The 24,867-nt window shown below is 42.6% G+C and overlaps 1 protein-coding gene across 1 annotated transcript in view; it reads right to left on the bottom strand.

Moving 5' to 3' along the window:
* UTP20 (UTP20 small subunit processome component) overlaps positions 1 to 11,828 on the bottom strand; it is a 63,749-nt gene extending 51,921 nt beyond the window's left edge. Inside the window, exons 1-12 of the mRNA XM_042026851.1 lie at positions 11,692 to 11,828; positions 10,970 to 11,050; positions 9,786 to 9,852; positions 9,461 to 9,593; positions 8,802 to 8,990; positions 7,727 to 7,808; positions 6,551 to 6,688; positions 5,996 to 6,151; positions 4,238 to 4,384; positions 3,604 to 3,738; positions 2,119 to 2,196; positions 1,294 to 1,472 (exon numbers count right to left, since the gene is read on the bottom strand). Coding sequence (XP_041882785.1) covers positions 1,294 to 1,472; positions 2,119 to 2,196; positions 3,604 to 3,738; positions 4,238 to 4,384; positions 5,996 to 6,151; positions 6,551 to 6,688; positions 7,727 to 7,808; positions 8,802 to 8,990; positions 9,461 to 9,593; positions 9,786 to 9,852; positions 10,970 to 11,050; positions 11,692 to 11,736 — 1,430 coding nt within the window. The 5' untranslated portion in view covers positions 11,737 to 11,828. The remainder of the gene's footprint in view (positions 1 to 1,293; positions 1,473 to 2,118; positions 2,197 to 3,603; positions 3,739 to 4,237; positions 4,385 to 5,995; positions 6,152 to 6,550; positions 6,689 to 7,726; positions 7,809 to 8,801; positions 8,991 to 9,460; positions 9,594 to 9,785; positions 9,853 to 10,969; positions 11,051 to 11,691) is intronic.
* Between the last annotated feature and the right edge of the window lie 13,039 nt (positions 11,829 to 24,867).

Below are 24,867 nucleotides of genomic sequence, written 5' to 3'. Positions count from 1 at the left end.
GATAAACCTCAAAGAATTAGGATTGTTGGTGCAGAGAAAGAAGATCTCAGACACATCTGATGATGAAAGCCTGCTATTTGCAAAAGCTTGATGCAAAGAGTAAGAAATATTCTGCTCTTTATGTTTCCAGCAGATAAGATAAGCAGCAAGGGACTTAAACTGCCGTAAAGAAGGTTTAAGTTATACACTGAGGACTGGGGAAAAAATCCCTAACAACCCAACAAAAAACCCAAAATCCAAAAAGCCCAAATAAATCAAAAACCACCTGTTAACCATAAAGATATCAAAGTACTGGCAGAGACTACCAGAGGCAGCTCAGAAATCTCCAAAACTGGACTCTTTAGTAACTAGATAGGAGATGGGGTATGCAACTCTTGAGATGCCTCCTGGCTGTCATTTACACCACTGACATTGCAAGAGCACAAGAAAGTCCAACTAGGACCAAGGTCCTCACAGCTGTGTACTCCAAACCATGGAAAAAACAGAGAGACCAAGAAACAAAGAAAATAAGGGAAGAAAACCAAATTTAATCATTTTGACTCAACCTTCTGTTCCTCAGTGCTTCTACTCTTATTAAATAAAAATAGGAAAAACCCACACAGAGTAGACTGCTTTAAGAAAAGATAAAACCTTACATAAAAGGCAATACAAAGTCAGAAGTTTCGAACTAGCTGAGTCAGAATTACTAGAAAAATCACTATCATTAGATTAGCAATGGTCATTCTGTGCTGCAGTGGTTGCCCCTAATTTTTCCAAAGAGGCTCGGGGAAAAGCAACCACTCCATTGCAACCAAGCTAGTTTTGCAACTAAAAGCAGTCAAGCTGTGCCAGCACAGTGCTGCTTCTGGGTTAATTATATGTCCTTTGGTATCCAGCTGTGCTCTATGGCAAGACTACAGTACTGCTGCCAAGAAAGCTCCTGGACAAGACATATGCATACAGGGAAAAAAGCTGGGGCACAGGCAGGAGGTCAGTAACGATGAGAACCTGAACTGCTGCACTCACTACAAAGATTAACTGCCAAGGGATGCAGTTTGCATGATGGTGTAACAGATCCTCATCGTACACACACTACAACACTGCTCATATCAGTGATCACCTTTCCAGAGCAGCATTTCTTCTCATATAATTTCAGAAAGGAAAATGATATCCTGCTATATCACTTGGTTTACATTGCTGCCATTTACACAACTCCAACAAATACAGGAGGTCAACTTTTATGTGCTCTGCCCTGCCTTCAGGCCTAGAGCCACACAGACACATCTAGTATTTGCTAAACTTGAGAAGTCTCACCTGACAGATGCTTCAGTGAAAACAAGAGGATACTTTTCAAATGCCATTGAACCAATGGCAGGAGGCTCTGCTTTCACCAAAATGAGTTTAGCCAGAATTGCCACAGCTTCGTCCTTTGTGATGGCATCTGTGCCAGAGAAGCAATGTTCAGTGTATTCTAGAAAGCATGGGAGAAAATGCTGAAGAGACAAAAAAACCCCACATAAGTCAAAGATTGGCAAGCCTCTTTAATCATCATCACATCCACAAAAAAACCCATGACACCAACCACAGAGAAATCCAAATGCTCACAAATAAGCCAGCAAAGCATTGCACTTATCAATTCTGGTGGCCCTAGACAGCAGCACACAGACATTTTCTTATCCCAGAAGGGACAGTAATTTGCTGCAAAAACTCATTTTGCACCAAATCCAGTCTTATCAGGACATTCCAGATCCTTGACTTGGCTTTCACCTCCCACTCCATTTAATTAATTTGATTCCTCACGTATCACCAGTTATAGGGCTTATTCTTCATTTCCACTTAGTTTCTCCAGAACTCCTTCTATTCCTCCCATCCATAACACACTCACCCTCTTAATTCCCCACAGACAAGCTTCTTTTTGTGAACAGATACCTATCACCTTCTCCAACTCTGAGAACATTTACAGAACACTAACTCAAGTAACCACTTTCCTTCTTATCAGATCATGCCAGAAGTTTAAATAAACATCATGTCAATACACAACAATCCTTCAGCATACAAGGCACGTAAATATACTGTGGATTCTCCAGTTGTTCCCTTTGGCAACAAAAATAAACATAATGCACAAACATTTTAACCTACCCTCTCAAATTGCTTCATTGTGAACATTGCTTCAGAGAAGTCCAAAAGAAAATGCCGTTCAAACCCACTTGCAAATACCTGCAAGATGCAAGTGAAAAGTTGACAGGAACAAGAGACATTTCACAGTCACCTCTTTACTACCCATAGGACATTTTTTCTGGTATACAAATCAAGCATGCTTTGAACTCTGAGATAGCCAGCCTGGCTCACTTGCTAATCCCAGCACACAGAGCAGCAGCGTTTCCAAGTGACAATTCAGATACAAAAATGCACAGTCCTTTTTAAGAAACCCTACTGACATGCTTTTTTTCAAAAACACTGCTGGATCCTACTGCCTCTGTGCAAAGACAACTGAGCTATCTCTTCAGTGTGATGTGGAAAATGTAAGTCGAAAGTTCTACAACTGCAGCACAGACACACCAACTGTCGGGAAAAAGTTGAGGCTCAAAATATATTTCAACTCGGCATTTTTTCTGTGTAGCAGGTTGCAAAAAGTTTACTACCTCACGGGCAGAGCCAACCTCTGTGCCTTTGAAGGACCCAAAATAGGAAGAGTCCTTTGAGATACCCAGGATCAGTGCTACTCAATGCTAAGATAAAATACACACCCAGATCTCTCTTTCCCTTCAGAACACCAGGACAGCTTTAAGCCTCCTCCAGTTTAACAGAAGCTCACACAAATATCCTCAAATGTTTGAAGAAGTCTCCTGAGCAAAACTGGCCTCATGCCACAGGTAGAACCAATCTTACTTCAGAACAAGTCAACACTGAAGACCAAATGAAATTTGATCTTTTTTAAACAATTTCGAGTCTTGCTTTCCCACTGTAAATTGCATGGCATTTTTATTTCAAATATTTTTCACACACACACATTACAACTATGGTACACACTGTTAATTGCAAAACTAAAGGATCAGACTCCATAGTATAATCTCCTATTAATCTTTGCAACACTACATTTGATAGGAATGTATGCAGCTAATCCTGTCAATGCTCCAGGAGCAAAGGTAGTACCGAAATATGCTTACCCCTGTACTTTCTAAATCAAAACTGCACTTGTATGAACCTTGTTCACAAGGCTAAAGCATGCTCATTAAATGCTTGGAAACTTAATTAAAAATGTATTTTTTTCATTAAGTTTGACTCAATGATCTGGTTTATGATCTTAGGCAGGACATATTCCTTCTCTGTTATCCTTCCTTTCTCTAGAGAGGCTGTAGGTGTTTGCATCAGTCTGGATTTCACTGCAATGATGTCTGCCATGGTGGCATTGCTATACTGACAGCCTGTGCAAGACTGTCAAGTAATCCCAAGACCTCATCAGACTTCATTTAAGGCATTGGGCAGCTTCTTCACTGTCTGTGCAAAAAGGCTAAAGGGAACATTTTGGCGTATTTCCCAGCCTGAAATAGAATGTCCAGAAATCACCCTGCTCCAGGGAATTTGAAGTCTGGAATTTCTGGCATAAGCAGCAATCCTTCTTACCTTCTGAATAGCTTCCTTGGTCAAAGAATCTGGCAACAAAACATTCTCAGCCAACAGGAATGCAGAAATGGTGTTCAGCAGCATCTTGCAGCAAGATGATGAGAGATAGGGTGTTTGTAACATTTTTATTAAAACCTGAAATGAGAAAGAGAGAACTCATATTTGTCCACGAAGACAATGATTATCTGGTCTGAATGGTCTGGACAGCCCCTGCACCAGGAGGGCATGGAGTTCTAAGCTTCAGCCCACAGAAACTAATCCTAATAGTCCCACTGAAGTTTGAAGGCCCTAAATCTACCCTAATGGGGTCAAATGTATGTGAATCTGGTAGAACTGGTCCACACAACTGATATGGTGGGGTCTCCTCCACAGCGGCAGGAATAGACTCTAGAAGCAGTTAGCCCATTTTCCCCATTGCTCATTTAAAGCTGGGCTGCACTAGCATTACAATACAGAGGTAAAATCTCACAGGATCAGAGAGGTAGCAATACTCAAAATATATGCATTTGTTCACTCATCTCAAATCCTAAGCCCAGTGATGCATCAGAAATGTGTACGAATGCTTCAGCTCACCACACCTCTTCCATATTCAACTGATACTTCTCTGATACATCCAAGTGACAGTCTGACCTACCTGACAGACATCTTCAGGCAGGGAGATTTTGGATCCATTTGCATGTTCCACTAAGATCAGATAAGCCTGCAGAATCCTTTCCATCTGCTCTGAAGCCACAGAGCAGTTGACCTTAGTTATTTTCCTCTGCAAATCTAAGAGTGACTCCTGTTTAAATAAAATAGGGAAATGAAATGTTTCAGATAAATGGCTTCACTTACTGCTATTTGGAGGACATTCTAAACAGTCAATCATCTCAGCTGCCCAACAAACTATTTTTAGCTCTCTCATACATGTTCCACAAATTAAACCTTGCAGAAACACTGGGAAATTTCCCTTAGGTAAAAACGCATCCCAGATTCCTTGGACAGAAACACAGTAACTCCTAAAATGAGGGTCTCCAGAAAGGCCAACACTTGACATAAGAAATAGGAAAGAGAAATATTGAGCTCCAGACCCACAAAGGTATAGAAGCACCCAGCTTTCACTGGAATTATCAGAATTTAGGTACTTTTACACCATCATTATGCTAATGTGGATGCTGAGAGCTTACTCATTTAATGTACATTCTACATTAGTGTCTCTTTCTGTCCAGAAGGTATAAACTCCTACCCTTGATCCAAGAAATTGAACCCAATTTAGACAGCTATCACAGACTACACAAATGTTTCCCTCTGAGCAAGATATCCCCATGCATCCGCCAGTTCCCAGGGTAAAAGAAAAAGCCTCATTAAAAATAAAAGGAAGTATGTAACAAATTTCTAAGATTTCCTAACAACTGCAGATGCTGAGTCAAAGAAACCTCAGGGATACAAACCATTCGGTGGTAAACAAATATGTAGCTAATGACAGTCAGGTAGTAACTGCTTATCATATTGGGTGAGGACAGAGGAACAGGATGGGATTTTCTAGGAAAAGTTAGTCACAGGGAAGGAGTCTCAAGAAGGAACCAATAGGAATTATTTACCCATGCTGAAAGGACTACCCTAAAAAAGCTCATATGAACCATTTCCTCCAGTTTCCCATTTCATCCCTCCAAGGAGCACACCTGACACAGTCTATGCTGTCAGTTGCAAGAGGTTTCAATCCCCCTTAGCAAATCCCTCTCCCAGATGTTTATCAACTTTTAAATATTGGTCAAGTAAGTAAAACACACTGCCAGGCTGTGTGATTGCTGATTATTCCACATCACCCTGGTCTAACACAGCCCAGCCCACAGCACTCAGTTGCGCTCCTTCAAACCAGAGTGTAACCCCCAAGCAGCAACACAGGAACATCCAGACTGAAAACATTTTTATTTTCAGTACTTGGCTGAAAGGCTCCAACTTGGATTTCCAGGTTTAATCCAAGTCTTCACTTTAAAAAGATCTGTAAGGCAAAAAGCTTCCCCTTTACTGTCACAAAGTGGTTTTGAACCACCAATATATAGTTCAGCAACATAAAACAAGCACTACATTCCAGCAAGGGCTCTGCAATGAGTGCAAAGGCAGATCGTACAAACCATCCTCGCCCAGCCATAGGACTGAGTTCCAAGTCTCACCTACAGTAGTTCCTTTCTCACTCACAAAACAGCCACCAGGGTAACTGAACTTAGAAAAGAAGGGTATAATTTTTCCCATGCATATGACCCTGTATTTTATGTTTCCAAAGCAGAAAAAAACCAAAAAAACCTAGTTCTGGTCCAATAAAACATAAATACTTTTCTAAGTGAGTGCAGAATTTTTTCTCAGTCACTCATGAATAAAAAAACAACAGTAAGAAGAAAAATAATCAGTGTACCTCCAGACACTTGAAGACAATGTCAAAATGCTCTTTATGGATATGCACTGCAGCTGATCTGATCATTTGCTCAAAGGCTTCTCCAACAGCTACCCATGGTAGTTCAATTTCTTCTTCAGTAATAGGTCCCAGCTTCAACAGAACTAACTTCATAGCCTGCACAGGAAAAGAGCATATCATGTTCTTATACTTAGAAAATAAATCTAGCAATCCGAAAACTAATTACTGCAATGTACTGCTAAAATATTCCAGTGATCTCAATTCTTTCTCGAATGACTACAGGGGAAAAAAAAAAAAAAAAGGCTATCTGAAATAAAATCTGAAATATCAGCAAGAAGTACAATTTTAACACATAGCAATAATGCACAAGAAGTATTTAAACAACCTTCCTATCTCAAAAAATATTCTTAGAAGGCTTTCAGATCCTACCAAGTAATTAACACCATGCTTATCACCACTGATCCACTGAGGTGGATGAGAAAACACTCAATGGTTTCAGTGAGCACTGCCTAAGGCCTGTTACAGCAACAGCTTAAGCAGCAATCTTGTCCTTACCGTCTCTGCACAGGAGTGGAACATGTTTCGAACACCCTTGCACATCTCAAAAAGCAGCTGTCCTACACCTTCCACCTTTTCAGGGTGCTCTCCCAGGTCACAGAGCATTAAATTGAAGAGTGCATTTTTATCAGAAACCTACAAAACATAAGGAGAAAAAAATGTTATCTTCCATTCAGAGCTGCCAAATGGATTGAGGCAACCAAATGGCTCCACAGCACCATGTTATTCTCCTAGTCCTGCCCTCCCACAACAGCTCAAACTCACTAGTTCTGTGAGCACACAAGGAAATTCAAAGAAGAAATATGACCAGCTATTCAGTCACTACAGCTCCCACAGCCCCAGGTCTGCTGAGGTCACTGCAGCTGAAATATGTGGGTTTGATTCTTCTCATGATTTTAAACATCTGCATAAATGCACTATTAAACTGGTCACAACTGCAACACAAAAGTCACTGCCCTGATGAGAAAGAGACGTGTATCAGCTGACCACAGAATCCAGTCATCCAAAACCAGAACCACACTTGAGAATACTGCAGGGACTTCCGCCCCAATATTTGAAACACCTCAGTTTCTGAGGATTTGACTTAAAGTTCAGAAATTTCCAAAAACAACCAATCAAATGAACATGCTTTATTAAGGTCTCTCAACTTAGGACAAAAATGAGGATACTTAAATGAGCTAGCCAGTCTAAGGAGTCCTGCCTTTCGTATATTTTGACTAAAGAAAAACCAACAACTACCACTCCCTTTCCTCACTCCATGAAAGATTGCTCTCTGATCTTGGTTGATCTGCCTGGGAATGTTACATACTGTGATCTTCAGGAATGCAAAAACATTGTCACAAGAATTTCAGTTCTACAAACGCCTTCAAGTATTTGTGAAAAAGCCAGTGGGCAAATGTGCATATACAAATTCAAGCCTCCCTTCTGCAGGATCACCTTACTATTTCTAGTCATTTTAGATAAACAGAGAGTGCTAAGGCCTCTACTTGCCACTACTGACATGGAATGCATGACATTCTTAGTAAAATACTTATTAAAAATTACAACTCAGGACATGCTGTATGCCAGTTCAGGCCTTGTTAACCCTTCTCTGGAGAAAACCTAATACTACACATTGAATCCAAAAACCACTTCAAAATGAAGATAGCACCAAAGTACAAACATCCCACTTACCTTTCTCATCAGAAAGACAAAACTTTCAGCAGCAAAATTTCTGATGTGGAGTTTGTGGTGAGCCAGCAGGGTGCTGTACAGGCTACAAAGACACAAAATAATCCATTGTCTTAGGGGCAATGCAAGAATTGCCACCAGCTGGTTAAAAAAATTGTTTCCAGTTTACATTACCACTTTTTATAAGCACTAAGAACCTGTCCTCCTAGAGAGGGCCAATACCTTCCTCATCTAGATTCCCTTCCACTCTCCCTGGATAAAGATCAGGAGTTTCACAAAGAAGGTCAAATGACAGTGCCAGACAAATTAAGTCACAATCAGAAATACTTTTAAAATCTGTGGATCTCTAGATTCAACTGCAGCATCAAGATTTTTAAGATACATGTTTAGTAGCAATAAGTGAATCCAAAATTGATGTATATGCCAGATTTGTATTTTAGTTGAGCCAACAGGCTCTCCTGTACACTTTTAAAGTTTTGAAAGATTCAGTTTGCACAGCTGATAAATATTTGCAGTTTGCTGGTATCAGTAACAGTGGCAGGTGGCTCATCACATGCTCATTGCAGAGGGAGTGGTGCCTCAGATTCTCTAAAATTGAGCAGATCATTTTTCAATATGTTCAACATCTTAGCCTGGGCTGGGGAGGAAGTTTGTAACCAGTTTTTTGCTCCATCTGTTCCAAACTGGAATTAGGAGGAAGAAACATGGAACCACTGTCTATGTCAAAAAGAAGAGCCCTGCTGCATCAGCAATTTAAGACTGAACAAGTGGTCACACTGGGTCAGGCCACACGCTCAGTCTACAGCAGCTGCCAAAAGCAGATACCTGGGAAAGGTTTAAAAGCACGACAAGCACATACAAAATCAGCCTTCAAGCACCTGCAGTTCAGGAACTCCCCACGCCCAGAAGTCCTTGCATTTGGTAACTCCTTGGAGCTTGGCCAGTTTCTCTATGAGAAAAGCTGAGAAAGCATGCTAACAAGAACACCGAAGCATTAAGCCACGTATTCATGTGGCATTTACACTTCTACAGCATCTACTAACTGCTGATCAAGACAGACATTAAACATGGTTTTTACCTGTATATGTTGTGTATGTCCTTCACCATCAATCTCCACAAATACTTGTAGAGATAGGAAAGAGAGGTAAAAGCCCATTCTAGCAGCTCTGTGTCCTGTGTATCCAGTAATTTGGTGATGGCCAGGAAGAAGTCATGAAAGTGAGGATAGAAGTCAGCCTGAAGATCTCGAGCCAGCTGGACCACCAGACTGTGTTTCAGAAAACACACCAGTGTTAGTGCATTTCAAAAACAAACCAATAAAAACCTAGTCAAACACTGCACAGTCTCTTTGGAAAGAAAGGTAACATCACTTTTACTTTTCACTTTTTAAAACATGTCACCTATTAGGCAGCTGTGGATGGCAAGAATCTTAAGATTTTCAAACCATCAAGCAGCCAGCAGTAAACAAGAAAACAAGTGCTTTAACATCAAACAAAGCACCTTAATATACTGTCTGACATTCAGTAAGCACTCCAGCTAATTTGTTTGCCTTGTCACAGCTACATTTTTTTGAAGACTTAGAACCATAGAGCTCTACCAGGGAAACATGACTGCTTTGGGCATCTCATTGCTATATTTTCCTCAGGTACAATAAAGATAAAGAACACTTACAACAGGACTCATGTTTATTTAAAATATCATCAAGGCTTCTGACTACCTTTATGGCCATATACTTACTTTAATAGGGGTTGGTAAGCAAGACTGCCTTCGACCTGCAAATGTGTCTTCAAGCTCTGCACAACAGCACTCTGGTAATAAACCAGCTGGTTGAAGGACTGGCATTTGTTGGCCACTTCATTGTAGAATTTCACTGTTCAAACAACAAAAGAGAAGCCCTGAAAACTAGTCCAGTCCCTGGTAAACATGTAGGGTGTTCAAGAATAATAGGGCTCCAGAGCCCAGTCCAAAAAACAGTCAATAATCTCCCCTTGGGCTCTGGATGAAGAAGAAATGCATTTTATCAGTTTAAGGAAAGCAGGAAGTGTGAATATAAACGACATACCAAAATGCTGAGTGAGGTTCAGTTCCTTCCATTTCCGCAGTCCTTCGAAAAAGTAGGTTTCAACCTCCTGTCAAAACAAAGATGAAGAGTAGCTACCAACCCTAATGAATGTGTCCTATAAAGATGAGAGGTTCAAATGCAGACAACTATCAAGTGCCTTAAGCATTTAAAAAATATTCTAACAAACCTCAATGACTAATTTCAACAGGTACTATGGAGTTTCCTTGAAAATAAGTCTTTCTTTCAATATTCAAAACACATTTGAAAATATTTTCTGGTGACAGGACTTGTTTACATAATTGCTTTTTATACCTGTGTTGAGTGGCCTTGATAATTTAAGATGCTGAGCCATAGCTCAGCCAGCACAAGGCCTTGGAATTTCTTTTGGCATCCTCACAGCTATTGAGTGGGAAGTTCAGAAGAACAATCCAGTAGGCCAGGTGGCAGTAACCTGCAAATCCCTATAATCATAACGATGATTTATATGACCCATATAAATGATCCTTGTGATCAATAAAGACATATGCTCATGCTTTATACACATGCTACCAGTATGTGGGTGTCAATCTCTTCTCCCAGGTAATAAGTGATAAGAGGAAATGGCCTGAAGCTGTGCTAGAGGAGGTTTAGACTGGATATTAGGGAAAATTTCTTCACTGAAAGGGTGGTCAGGCATTGGAACAGGCTGCCCAGAGAACTGGTTGAGTAATCAGCCCTGGAAATATTTAAAAGATGTGCAGATGTAGCACTTAGGGACATGGTTTAATGATGACCTTGGCAGAGTTAGGTTAACAGCTGGACTCAATAATCTTTGAAGTATTTTCCAACTTATGATTTTCAAACTTCTGATTCTATTGCAACTACTCAGCACCTGCAAGCCTTTCCAGTCCAGGTCTGGTCCTAGGACTGCTAAGTGACACAGCAGCATCTTTCATGTTCAGAAACAGGCCCACCAGCCACATGGAAAACAACATGGTGGTACTGTCAAAGTGTCTCTATGGCAATACTGCAAACCAGGTAAAAAAGTAAAAGGGAACAAAGCATGAAATGAGTATCCAAGAAAAGCAGTTCTTGCAGGAGCTTCTTTCCAATTTCCTCCTGAATAAATTTCTTAAGTGACTCTTTCATGGAGTATATCTACTTGTGATGCGATTTCAGAAAACAATCACAAGTGCTGCTCTCACCTCAGCATAGCTCCCAGTTCGGTCAATCCGATGAATAATATCGATATTAACATTGCTTAGGCGCTCCGAAAAGGTAAGAAACTGAAAAACAAAACCACACATTTCTTGCTTAGTTTTGAGCACAGCCCTTCTAAATCCCTCTCGATAGCATACATACTGCAAACAGACACCCCACTTCTAAAGACGGGCTGCCAGATAAAACCCCTCAATAACAGCCCTACAAGAAGACTAAGGCAAAACGTGCTTAAAACGCCCAGGAGGGGGACAGACCCTCTACCCCCCTGACCTGCAAAACCCAGGCTCGCAGCCCACACGTCTGCACAACACACTGAAGGAGATGCAGAGGAATCCACCCAGATTTCAACTATCTGTCCCGCTCTCAGCCTTCCTGAAACAACGCCCTGGTAAATACCCTTACAGGGTATTACTTTTTCATTTAATCATGTCGGTTTTGTACACTAGGGCGGTGGTGCGCCAGCTGCGGGTCAGGGACGGTGACCCGGCGGATGGAGCTGCCGGCTACGGGGCAGAAGCCGCACTCCGGCCCCGCTGTCTCGGCCGTGACCCTGGCAGCGCTGAGGAGACCCTGCCACGCCGCCCGCCCTCACGCCTCCTGCCCCGGTGCCGCTTCGGCAGCCGGGCACGACCGCTGAACTAAAACTAACAGCGGAAGCCTAAGGTCCCTTTCCCCGGCCAGCGGCCGCGTCCGGGCGGGCGCTCACCCGGTGCGTGTTCCCCGACTTGTGGGCCGAGGGCTTGCTCTTCATGGCGGCGGCGGCGGGGGCCCCACAGCGAGTCCCACACGTGCGGCCCTACGCGCTGGGCGCCGCCATGCCGGGCTCGGGCTGCCGGGAGCAGGGGCGGGAGCGCCGGCGGAAGGGGCGGGCAGGGGCGGGGTGGCGGGGCGGAACGGGAGCTGTGCCCGGAGCTGGGGAAGGTCCTGTTCCCATCTCACCTTGGCGGCGAGTGGCGTTTCCTTGGGGGCTCGGGGCAGAGCAGCCCTGCTCCGCCGTTGTCTGTGCGCTCTGGTGTACGGCGGCGGGCTGGGGCACCTCGGTACCAGGGGGAGGCGGCGATGGTGCCCAGGGAAGACCAGTTTGTGCTATGGAGAAAGCATTAGGAGGGGGAGCGCAGCCCACAGCACAGCGTTGGTGGCTCGTCCCGAAACGGCCACTACCCAGGTCCCTGATCTTAGTACAGGATTTTGTCCGGGCCTCAAAAATTTAAACAAAACCACTCATCGCAGACGAAGTACATGCAAACCAAATCCTCGCACAAGAGCATATGGTTACGGAGTGGTCGTCCCTTGCAATACACGGCCTGTGGAAGCTTCTGCCTGCCGCTGCAGTTGCGGGAGGGGAAGGACGTGTGAGTAAGGTGGGAGGTGAACTTGAGGTTGGGAGGAGCTTTGGTGGGGGCAGGTGTAGTACAAGCAGCTCAGAACCACGCGACTGCTTGAGGTTTCGTCTTGCACAGCTTGAGACTTTGGCCCTGCCCTGCCTGCTGCTACAGGCAGCTCAAGGCTGCTTTCAGGAACCAGGCGTGCAGGTTATCCAGACGGAGAGACAAGGGTGGATTTGAGCACGGCTGAAGTTCACTATTAGGAGCACGTAGAGACCCACAACTTCGAACAGACCCAACAGGTTAAACACTGACAGGTGCATCCAGAAAGGCTGCCCACAGGCAGGCAGTAAGCCATTAACATGATAGTCATCTGGGCAGGTAGGGGAACGTGCTTGCTTCGGCACCTGTGGAGTCAGAGCTACTGAGACAGCTGTTAGCTTTAGACCTTGCTCTTCTGCTGTTGGAATAGAAGGGACTTCTGGCGTTTGCATTAAGTGGAAAGAGAATGCCTAATTTTGAATTGGAGTTTGAAAAGGTTGGCTTAAGTGGTTTCAAGCCCAAATATCCCCATAGAAAGTGCAGCTAAAAGCATGTGAAGAAGTCTAGATCCACAAGAGCTTAGGCACCAATATGTAACTGTTTAAGAGCGCAAATAACCTTCCAGAAATGGTTAGTAAATTCACTTACTATGTCTCCTACATATTGTATACTTGTGGAAAACAGTCTACAAGATCTTTTTTTCCATTATGAATAGCATCTTGCAGAGCTGTAGAACTTCTTGGGATGCATGCATTACAAAATCATTCAAGGAAATGAGCAAAATCTAACATTCGTGCAAAGTAATGGGGAGAAGAGCTCAGGTGTGCTCTGGCTGTTGCAGAAGTCATCATCAGCAAAAATAAAAGACATTAGAGGAAGTTTTTAAAAGGCTACAAATGCTTCTTTGTGTTTGTAAACTGGCAATTTCTCAGAAGATTGAGATAGGGTAGATCTGCAGCTGCTGATGTTCCTGGGTGTTTCTGGGTGCAAGAGCTACTCATGGACTGCACTTCAGCCAGCACTGAATACTGCACTTGGAGATACATCTTAGTGAGCCTCAGGGTACTAGTGCAGGTATCAATACCACTATGACCATGACAGAAGGTCTGGTGCCTCAGCTGGCAAGGTTCAGTGACCCAGAAGGGCCCTTCCCCACTTCTGTATGAGCTGCAGCTATGTTAACAATATCCTTACTACATACACTCCACTCTGACTGCAATGCCTCAAGCCTCAGGCCTTATTCTTTTACTTTTCCAGTAAGAGATGTTGTTCTTCCATCTCTGGGCAGGCCCCAGCTCCAACAGCCTGAGATTATCTGATGGTGTCTGTCAGCAATTCTCCTTCATAAATCTCTGCTAACGGCATTAAAAATTAAAAGCAGATGGCCTTAAAGCAGATGGCCTTCTGAAGAGCAATGGCTTATTGGTAGTAATACCTGTAGAGGCACGTAGAAGAAACCTTTGTAAAGCAGTGCATGCATGTCTACCAAAGCAGTTACCCATACAGATCTGACTTCTTCAAACACCCAGTGTGGGCTACAGCCACCAGTCCCTGACTCTAATCCATCAGCACTTCTGAAACAGGTCTAAGATTCCTATGTCTCCTCTATTCCTGGGTTTTTAGTCCTGCAGTTCAAAATCTACTTGCTGGACTCAGCAAGAGCCAGAGTCATTTTATGTAGAAGCGAAGCAGGCTTATCTTCTGGTGATGTGTAGTTTAGCCTAATAATAGTAATTGAGGTAAAATACCTCAATATTTAACCCAAGATGGTCTCACAGGGCAGAATTAATCTCAGATAACCTACATATTTACTTTTGGGGGGGCCCGAGTGCTGGAGAGCCGGCCAGAGTAATGACACGAACACCGATACGATTTGAGCATCGTTCTCCCTTTATTGTTTACCTATACAAGCTTATATCTGCTTTTGCAAAGATTCACACCCAGTCCCTCTAGACGGCCCCTAATCCTTGGGGGAGCCGACCAGTGGATAATTTTGCCAAGGACTCTCAAGGCTGCCTGCAGCCAGGTGCTTTCCAGGCCTGTCTGCAGCCAGGGGCCTGTTCAGGGGTTTTTCCTCAGCAACCCTGGGTTGTCCAGTCTTTCCAGGGGTATCATATGCCCCTGTTCCACAAGGAATCCCTCTACAATTTACAATGCATGTGTCTGCCTTTGAGATTTAACTTCAGGCTCCTTTTTGTATTCACTAAAGATCTAGACACATTCTTGTACTTGAAACATCTGTGTTAGAACAGAATTAATTGTACCCTAGAATTGGTAGTCTCAGAAAGTCTGGATGACCCCATTATATGTGCATATCTACAACTGACCCTGTGGATGCTCCCCACAAGACATGGATCGATAACCACATAAATACACAGTATCCAAACTGTTACCAAATTGCTCTACTTCTGTCATATTTTTATATGTATTAATCACAAGCACAGCACATACTCCTAAAGCCTGTATGACACTGAGTTTCTGACTTAAAGGACATGTTACCTGGCACTATGTAAATATTACATGTTACAATGAGCAGCCAAGTCAGCCTATTTTTAACCACAGGACATTGTAGATTGCATAAGTAACACAGGTATAAGATCAAATTTTCATTTTCCTACCATATTCATAGAGGCATGGTGGAGATGTGCCAGGAAAGGAGTTTGCATAAGTAATTATATTGTGAGAAGATTTTCCCTTTCAAAATGAAACGTAACAGAATAATAGATGAACAGAAACAACTGTGAATTAGGCCAAACTACTTCCAAGCTTGGATGCCCAAAGCTAGGTTGCTCAATCAATATTAAAGACCCAAAATAAGTAACCAGAGCCTTAAAGTGGCGACAGTTATCCGAGCTGGTTGTGAACCCAGAAGCCTTTCTCTTTGTCTATCTCGAGCCACGCCACAGAACAACTTGGGGTGCAGGGGCTGCATGGCTGTAAACCCACGGCATCACAAGAGCTTTTCAAAATCCTCCTATAGGGGGAAGCTGGTGTGAGCTGAAGGCAGGTTATACAGGTGCATCATGCAGTTTGGTGTATTCTTTCAACTGAAGCAAACAGATTTATATTTTTTTAATTTGCCTGCAAAGTAAGGAGAGCCCTTTGTAACACAGTGACATATTTTCACTGCCAGTTTCCTCCTCAGCTTGTAGCTGGCATTTTGCCTTGCCTTGCGGGAGAAAACCGTACAAGATTATGTAGGATGTTGCTGAGAGCACTTCAAAATCAAAGCAGACAAGATACTGGAATCCTGTTCTGCAATCTGGTGGAACTGTTTGGCCACATTTTTTCTAATATGCCTGAAGCACAGTGATTCTGCAAATAATGCAGAACTCCAGGTCAATGCTAGCTGAGTGATGGGGAGAATTTCACCTACCCTTAGGTTTGCTGATCAGAGGGGGTTTGAACAAGGGGCTGGAATATAGATGCCAGATTTTCTGTCTGAAATATCCTGAACTTAAGGACTTTCCTCACAGAAAGGGGCACTGACAACCTGATTCAACCCCTTGACACACCTAGGCCAGTGACTCCTCTATTGCAAGTCAGGGTCCTGCTGCAGAGCTGAAATAGGTGCACTGCACTAGCTCCGTCTCTTGAAGTAAACTGAACATGCACACCAATAAATCATCAACACAATCCCTGGCACAATTTTGGTTCATGCCAGTTTTCTGCCCAGTAGGAACCCATACCTGGGAATTTTTTAGGCTTTGGTTTTCTGTTCGTTGTTTGGGGGTGGGGGTGGTTTGGGGTCGAGAAGAAAGTTTTAGAATTTATTTGTATTAGAAAGAAAAAGGGTCTGATTTCTGCACAGACCACATGTATACAGGTAGCCCCAGGACAGGAGAGGTTTGCAGTGGTGGCTACTGCTGTTGTTCCTCATCCACTGCCCTGCCACAGCGGCAGCAGCAGAACAGCCTGCTGTTGCCTTGTTGAAAGCAACAGTAATAGAAGCAGCAGCAGGAGGATTCACAGAGGAATCATGGGGCACAGAAAGGAAAATTAAAAGGCAAGATGGGGTCTTGTACCCCAAAAGAGATCTGAATGCTCTCCTGCATTTCACGCTCACCATTAAAATTTGACAGAGACCATCTGGATTTCAGGCTGTCTGTCATGTGTCTGGGACTACTAACAGTCTGTTTACAGCATGACATTCAGGGGAAAATAAGTCCAGGCTCACTGAAAGGAATGGTATGTTCCTGGCATAGAATAGAAGGTAATGTACAAAGCAATTGGTACTGTTCTTCATATCTCTGCATTCATCTCATTCATGCAACAAAAATTAGGTACCTAGATTTGATGTTTTGGCTAATTAATTTTCTGGGGGTTTTTTTCTTGTTTGAAGCTTGAACTGTCATGGTATTCATGCAGCTCTAACTTTGTTCTCAGGTTCCAATAGAATCAGTACTTCAGTTATCCATTCCTGATCTCACAGATCCAAGAGACATAGTGTACAAAAGCTGAAACTCTGAAGAAAAGGTCTAAGAATCTCAGCTCTGCAGGTGTACTGTAAGGAAAAGAACATTTAAACTGATACATACCCTTAAGTTGAGACTGCTAGGAAGCAGTCTAATTTTGATGTGTACTGTTGAGTGAAATATTTGTGGGTAGCTTAGAAAAGTGGAAGAACTTATATAACATCAAGAGACAAAGCAGCCCTTCCTGGCACTTCCACTGTGTCGTAAGCTGCAGGTACTGGCTGCTAAATTAGATATATTCACTAGAAATTTCCAATATTGGTCTATATAAAGCAGAAAAAAACCCCAACAAAACACCATAAAATCAAACCAAACCAACCAACCGACCAGAAAAACACCAAAAAAATTTATTGATGCTCTAACTGTAGAGATGTTGATAACACTAAGAAAAAAATAGGGCTGTCCCTTCTTACCATAAAATTTAAGTAAGTTTTTGGACCCTGCTGCTGCTTTTAATACTGATTTATGGGTCTTATTTATGATCAGATCAAACAGGAGCCATTGAAACAGCTGATAAAACAAACATACTGAAATAATAGACCCTTGTAAAAAAGATATCTAGATGGAAACTGACACTTCAGTAATAAAGGAAATGGAAATGAGCCTCAACCTCCAAGTAAGAGAGAAAACCCAAAAGACACTGAAGCAGATGAAGTCCTGGTTGCTTGAACTGGGCAAGCACTTACCACAGGGGTGTAGTTCACCTCTCTGGCTATAGCCACTGGCTGCATGGGGGGCTATATTTCATAGCCAGTAGAAGAAGATGAGCACGTGCAGGGTGCCCACCACTGCTTCTTTTGAAGTGAGATGAAATAGGCCCCTTTAAAATGGTGATCAGCTAATGGTACTGTACAGATACAGAGCATCTGCTGTGCCAAGAGATGGATTCCCTGAAATCCAGCTGCAGCCAAAATGCTTCTCCTCAACTGCCATTTCCTGCTGCGCTTCCTCGTGCATCACAGCAAACTTCACCAAGTTTGCAAATTGCTAACACTACCACATGGTATTAACCTGACTGTGCAGAAGCTGTGGAGGCTTTATGATGATGCTGGATTGACACAATCTTTTTTGCCTATTTAAAAATGCATGTTAAAGTTATTATTTCTTCCCCATTGCCTTAGCCCCAAATCCACATTTTCATCAAACCCCACTCGGTAGCCTATTTGAACACATGCTAATACTGGATAGCAATACTCTAAAGAAACGGACATTAATTTTAAGAGTCTTAGTGTGCCTGGATTAATAAAGTCCCCCCTGCCATGGAGTTTGGTCATAAACATCCACATGACACGTGTCCACTGTCCCCCACCCACCACAGATCACCCACCACTCCTTAGCATCCTGCAACAGCCATAAGACTGCAGTACAGGAGGCCAGAAAAACTGCGGTGTGTCCCAGCAGCATATCAGGAGAGACCAAGCATGCTGGCAGCATTTCCACTCTACAGAAAAACCAGGGATTTGCTATTTGAAATGTCCAGGTAGCAACAGAAATAGGTGCAACAAATCTCACATTATAGAGGAAAACAGAAGAAACAAACCAAGCCAAAGACAACAAACGCAGATGGTTGGACCTGAGGGAAACACCTCCTTCCTTATCTACTTTTGGTGATGGATGTTGCTTTGAGGATGTCTGACAAACAAACTGATTAAACACACAGAGCTGGTGTAAATATGCATGACAGCCTTCAAACATTTCCAAGCAATATATGATCTCAGCATGGGCAGCCTTGACACAGAGTAGAAGAACTGAGGACTATCAAAAAGGGGTTTGAAAGAGAGGCAAGGCAGTTGGTTCCTAGGGACATTAAAAAATTGGAGGAATGAAGTGGATAGGAAACAGCAATTTTGGGAGAAATGCCTCATGGGATTTTGTGTCAAAAAAAAGGCAATTCTTGCAGAAGAAGTGTGAGAGGGAGGAGAAAGTTTCTTAATGTAAAGAGGTGGGGGCAAAGATGAAAGGATTGAGGGAGCACAGGGGATTTAGCAGTAGCAATTACAAAGAAGGATGGGAGGCAGATAGTAAGGGAGATGTCAGAACTGGTGATAGACCCTCTGGATTATGCACAGAAAAATAAATCAAAATAATCAAAAAGCTAGTTAGGTCACTGGGGCAGTTGCAGGCAACATTTTTCAGAGTATTTTGAAGTGGCACAGTTAGCAGGCTCATTTCCAGAGGCTTCCTCCATAGAAAATGCAGAGACAGGCTCCTCCAGGGAGCATATCAAAGCAACAGTTTCTTTCTGAAGAGCCCGTCTCTCTCCTTCAGTAGGGAGCCAAGCTGCATAACCGAAAGTACCTACACAGTACACCTAAAGCAAACACGTATCAAAATAACACCAGGTAGAACATGTGAACTGAGTTTGGATCACAGACAGTGCCAAAAAAAAACCCAAAAAAAGGAAACAACAGAAACAAAATATGGAAATTCAGAAAAATTTACTCAGAAAAAAAATCAATTTTTTGTTGATCAATCTGGTGAACATTTGACAGCCCTTTCTCATACATTAACTGCAAGTAAGCAAACTAGTTGAATTGTAATTCTGTTGATGCAGAATTGGACACCTTAAATAAACAAAAGATCCCAAAGCCTTGGGAATAAAGTCCAAACATGTAACTTATTTATCCATTTGAGTTAAAGAAGTAAAATCTGTACCACAATTTTATTCCCATACTAATTGTTCACTTGAGCAAATAATTATGTATGCTACATCTCACTGCATGGACAGTCCATAAATAAATTTTGAAATTTGATCTTTTAAATGAAAGAGGAGAATTCTGCAGCAAATGCATTATAGACTCCTAATCATTCAGATTTAAATGCTCAGTAGTCAAGGCTAACTTAAATACTTCCTTCAATCCTGGAGCACTGACTATTGATTTTAAAAGGTGTGTTGGTATTAGTGGGTTACACAATCTGAAGTTTCCTTCTCAAGACCATTAAGTACTCACATTTAAATTATTTTTCTTGCAAACTGCATTCATTCAAATTCCAGTGGAATGCAGAAATAGAAAAAACAAACAACTAAGAAGGTGTCATTCAAAATGTCAACATAAACCATGACTTTTATGACCCTTTGGCTCTTTTCTATTTGTTGATCTCTCTCTTAGCAAGTCACTCTTTCTGTCCTTGTGTTCCAGACAAGCTAAGCATGAGAGGACAAGCACTCCAAGCAAACAAGTTGTTACCCTGAAAGACTTCCTATGATTAGGGTCTGAAGCAAAGACCTTTCACAAATCTACACTCCTCCAAATATAGGATTTGGATAGGATGACATTGTTAGTGCCCACAAACAGAACACAGTCTGTGCAAGAGGCACTTCTATAAAATTACTGCTGGAAAAATGTTTCTAGAAGGATGCTTGAAAATGTACCCTAGTGATATTATTGGAAGTAAAGAGGTAACAATTACGGGATGTCTCAGTAAAAGAAAATCCCAGTGCTCAAAATGCAGTTGCCAGGTGACTATTTCTAAGAAACTCGTCCAAATTTCAAAAGGAATATTGATGACACTGCTCTTGAATATCGATAATGATACTGCTCTTCTGAATATCCTTGCAGGGTAATTCTGTCATGTCCAAACACTATTAACAGAAAAAGGGCTGACAAAAAAATAATTAAAAAGAAAGCTAAGAAAATCACTAAACAAGACTGTGGGAGATTTCTCTAAGGTATCTGCCCTGGTTTAGACTGGGATAGTTAATTTTCTTTTTAGTAGCTGGTACAGTGCTGCATTTTGAATGTAGTATGAGATGAGTGTTGATAACACACTGATGTTTTTATTGTTGCTAAGTTGTGCTTACCCTAAGGCAAGACTTTTCAGTTTCCCAAGCTCTGCCAGTGAGCAGGTGCACAAGAAGCTGGGAGGGACCACGGCCAGGACAGCTGATCTGAACTAGCCAAAGGTATATTCCATACCACAGAACAACATTCCCAGTATATAAACTGAGAGGAGTGGGCCAAAAGATGCTGATTGCTGCTCGGGTGTGGGCTAGGCATCAGTCAGCAGGTAGTGAGTAATTGAATTGTGAATTGCTTGGTTTTTTTGGGTTCCCCCCCCCTTAAATTAAAATTATCATTATTGTCATCATTATAAATATTATTATTATATTTTATTTTGTTTCAATTATTAGACTGCTCTTATCTCAACCCACAAGTTCTATGTTTCTTTTTTTTCCATTTCTCCTCTCCACTGCAAGGTGGGGGGCAGGCAGTGATCGAGCGGCTGCGTGGTACTTAGCTGCTGGCTGGGATTAAACCACGACAGGAGCATTAAACCAGGAGAAGCAAAGCCAGTGACGGTGCTAGTCAGGTAAACAGCTATAGTATGCCCAGCAATTCAAAACAGCAGTGTGTGGACAAGCACAGCAAGTAGAAGAGATGGGGGTGTATCCAAACACTAACTGATGTTCAGAAATATGGAACACCATCAGCAATGAGCTTCCTTTACACCAAAATGCAACAGGCTTCTCAAGGTGACAAGTGATGCTGCATAGGAAGGAGCTGCTGCAATCAAAATCTTCCAAAAGTAAAAGAAGGGCAATTTTACTTGAAGTATTGCATTGTGAGAAAAATTCACTGTCTAATTAGGAGTCAATGATTAATTTTGATATGTTATTCCCAACAATAACTGTGATGTAAAAGAAATTTAACAGGCAGCTCCATGAACAGAGGAGTAAATGGAACCTGGATCCCCATATCTCTGTGTCTTAGTGTGGGTTGGCTTGTGAACTTAAGATGAGAAACTTTGCCTGCAGTTGTGTGTTTTTAAAGTCTTTCTCTCAAATGGTTTCACCATTACCTAATAGAGGTTCAGCTCCTGCAGCAGTCTTCCTTTCAGCAGGAACATTTATGGGATCCCGCTTTTTTCCCATCTACTTAATTGCAACTGGTAGCTCCTTAATCTTTCTGAGGCCTTGGTCTCTCTAGATTTTGGTGATGGTGTACTGTGGTCATTGCATGAAGTGCAAACACCTTCCACATCCATACGTGTATATATACATACAGGGCATGATCCCACACCTCTGATTTCCTAACAAATCATCAGTTTTTGTAGATTTTGTTTTGAAATTATTTTGTTTGTTTGTTTTTACCAAAAGCCAGCCATTTTCTGGCACGGTTTCCAAATTAATCCCTGTGTAAGCAGCAGAGAACAGTGGTCTGTCCTGGCACTACACAGGAGTGAAATTGAGCGTAAATTGTTTTTCATCTGCAAGGTACACTGTAGGTACACAAGGTGTAGGTACGGCTGAACTCCACACAGTCTGAAACTTCACACTCAAGCAAGGAATTACTGGAAGCTGGAGAGCTCCCAGGCTGTCAAAGCAAATTGCAAAGGGTCTTGCATCACTGCTGAACAATGGTCACCAGGCCTCCAGTGCTCTCCTCCCTCACTTACAGTTGTTTTTGCCCATGCCCACATTTGCCTACAAGCAGGAGAATCCCTCAAAGTCTATTTTCACATCTTTGCTCAGAGAGGTGGGCAGCATCTCTCCAAGTTCAGGGCTCAATATATTTGTCTCATCTACAGAAGAAAATCTATTCCACCAATCTCCCAATGCAGTGGCCCATCTACATGAAAAATAACAGGAAAGGAATGTCCTTCCAAGTAATACAGACTTCCAGAACACCTCACAGAACTGTCCTGTAGTGGGAATGAGCCCAATACAATCACAAGGAAGGAGCCATTTGGAACCCATAGGACAGTCTGGGGTTTGTTTAGTCACATCCATGGCCTTTTTAATTTGAGGGTGCTGGAGAAATGTGAATATTACCCCTCTTGCTATTAAACACTGAATCCCACTGATGTCAGTAGATCTTACAAAAACAGAGTCGCAGCAGCAGTGAGATGAGGCACCACATAAGGCCCAGTGGAGATTGGTCAAAGTGTTACAAGAAGACAATGAAATACACTCTCTGAGTTTGGAAGACAGTTAAATAACTATTGTAGCAATGACAAAAAGCAAACACTTGCAGTTCTGTCTCTGTCACACAGCACAAACTGACAGAGCTAATTTGGTTCCACATGTGAAAAATACAGAAAAACATTTAGTCCTGTTTTCCAGGTTCACTTGGTGTGATTTAGAACATGGCCATCATACAGATTCCAAAACTGGAAGCTTCCACATGGGAGGATCCAGCCTTTCATGCCATATTGGTCATGATGACTTTTGAAAGACAATTTGCTTAACATTACTTGTAAAAGAACCAAGGATGGCACCTGAAACCAGAGCAATGTCCATTTCCTTATAGCTGCTTGTGTTTCAGTTATGAAACATGATTTGTTTTTCAGTACATGTTATCACTTGCTGTGTTTACATTATGTCAAAAATGATAAAGAAGCAGAATCAAAATTGTATTAATCCTGTGTAATTAATACTTTAAATGCATGTTATTGTTTGAATGGTTTGAGCAACATAATTCCTGAAGGAGTGCAAACAAGGGACACTGAGCATGAAGCTCTGAGCAGCACAAGCTGTGGGTTTGGGCCAGAGCCCGTTTATGTCTTTCCTGAGAAAAAGGGGTCATGCTTTTTGACAACAAATACTTGTTTTGGATGACACCAGTTCATTGCACTGAGTGGGGATGTGCTGGTTTTGATTGAAGCTTTGCTTGGAAGGTTTCTCATCTTTCATATTGTCAAAAGCTGATTTAAGGCAACCTCTTCAGATGGTCAATAAATCAATAGCCTAATTGGTAGGTGTAGAGCATAAGTTTCTTTCTTGCTCTTCCTCAACAGGACATCTGGATGCTCTTACTCATTGTATAAGTAAATAGAGGGTAATTGGGCCAGAGAGACTGATGCCCTAATCTGCTGTGGTGACATTAGGACATGCCACTTGTACCCCATGGCCAGCTTCTGTCTCTTCAGCGACATTTATACTCCCAGATAGGCAACTAGACACCAGACCAACACACACATGATTTCACAGTTCAACTTAATACGGACCAGACTTCCACTTGCTCCCCCTTGTTCCAATGTGCACTCAGAAATAACTCCAAAAGGCCTGCAGCTCCAGAGCTCCCAAGGAGAGAGATGTTCTGTCATCTGTGCTTGGCTGTCAGGTGCCTGGTCATTTCTGTCTAAGATACAGAAGGCTGCTGAAAACCACGTCTCAAAATGGTCAGATACAGGCAGAGCACCTTGATCTGAACCCAGAGCACTTGCAGCAAAGACTACTTCCATCTTATCCAGCTGTGGATAAGAGCCAGAAGAGGCTGGGCAGGAACAAAACTTAATCTACCTTCTATGAAGGAAAACTGGGTAATTTTTAACCCCCAAGCTGGTTCTGACTTTTACTAGGTAATCACCTCCAGCATAGCACTTTGCCAATGCACAGTTCAAGATGGAAAGCTACTGTGCAAAGCTTCTGAACTCTGCTGCAAGGTGTGCTGTGTGTGGCTGTGCTGCTGTCAAGCCCATCTTGATCAGCTTTGGCATCCTTTCATCTTCATTCCCCATCTGGGGTTGCTAATATATGGCAAAGAGGCCAAATGTGGTATTTGCTGCGTTAGTCCTGTGTGTACTGCTCGCTATAGGAACAGGCACATCTCCACCATTTGACATATATGGCCTTCAAATCCCATAGGTGTTTTTGATGTATTCCTCTCTGGGTAAGGTGTATGAATCTCCATTTGTCACACTCCTGTGCACTTTGACTCTTGAACCTGTGATTAGTTGGAGACTGTCAGTAAAACTTCCGTGAGCACAGTGCAAGTAGTAGGGCTTCCCTGTTACACAACTGCAGTGTTCAGCAACTCACCTTGGTGAATCTGATTCAGTGAGTTACCTTCCAGATTGCACAACCCATGGAAATGTATCTATTAAACGATATTTTCACCTCCGTCCTTTGGGGAGATGGTGGAATATGCTAATGAGCATGGGTGGGTTCCCCATCCTGTGTGAAATGTCTTCCCTCCAAAAGCTCTGGACCGGGAAACCCAAGTTTGCGGTGTGACCGCGTTCAGGCAGGGCGGTGCCGTGGCGCCATCCCGCAGCCCGGAGGCGCGGGGCGGGCAGCCCGGAGGCGCGGGGCGGGCA

This window comes from Corvus kubaryi, unplaced genomic scaffold, assembly GCF_017639235.1.
Source record: "Corvus kubaryi isolate FWS band 111438036 unplaced genomic scaffold, C.kubaryi_AGA036_p1.0 129, whole genome shotgun sequence".
NCBI classification, from domain to species: Eukaryota; Metazoa; Chordata; class Aves; order Passeriformes; family Corvidae; genus Corvus; species Corvus kubaryi.
Note: the sequence above shows the minus strand (reverse complement) of the source record. Positions and strands in the feature narration are given on the sequence as shown.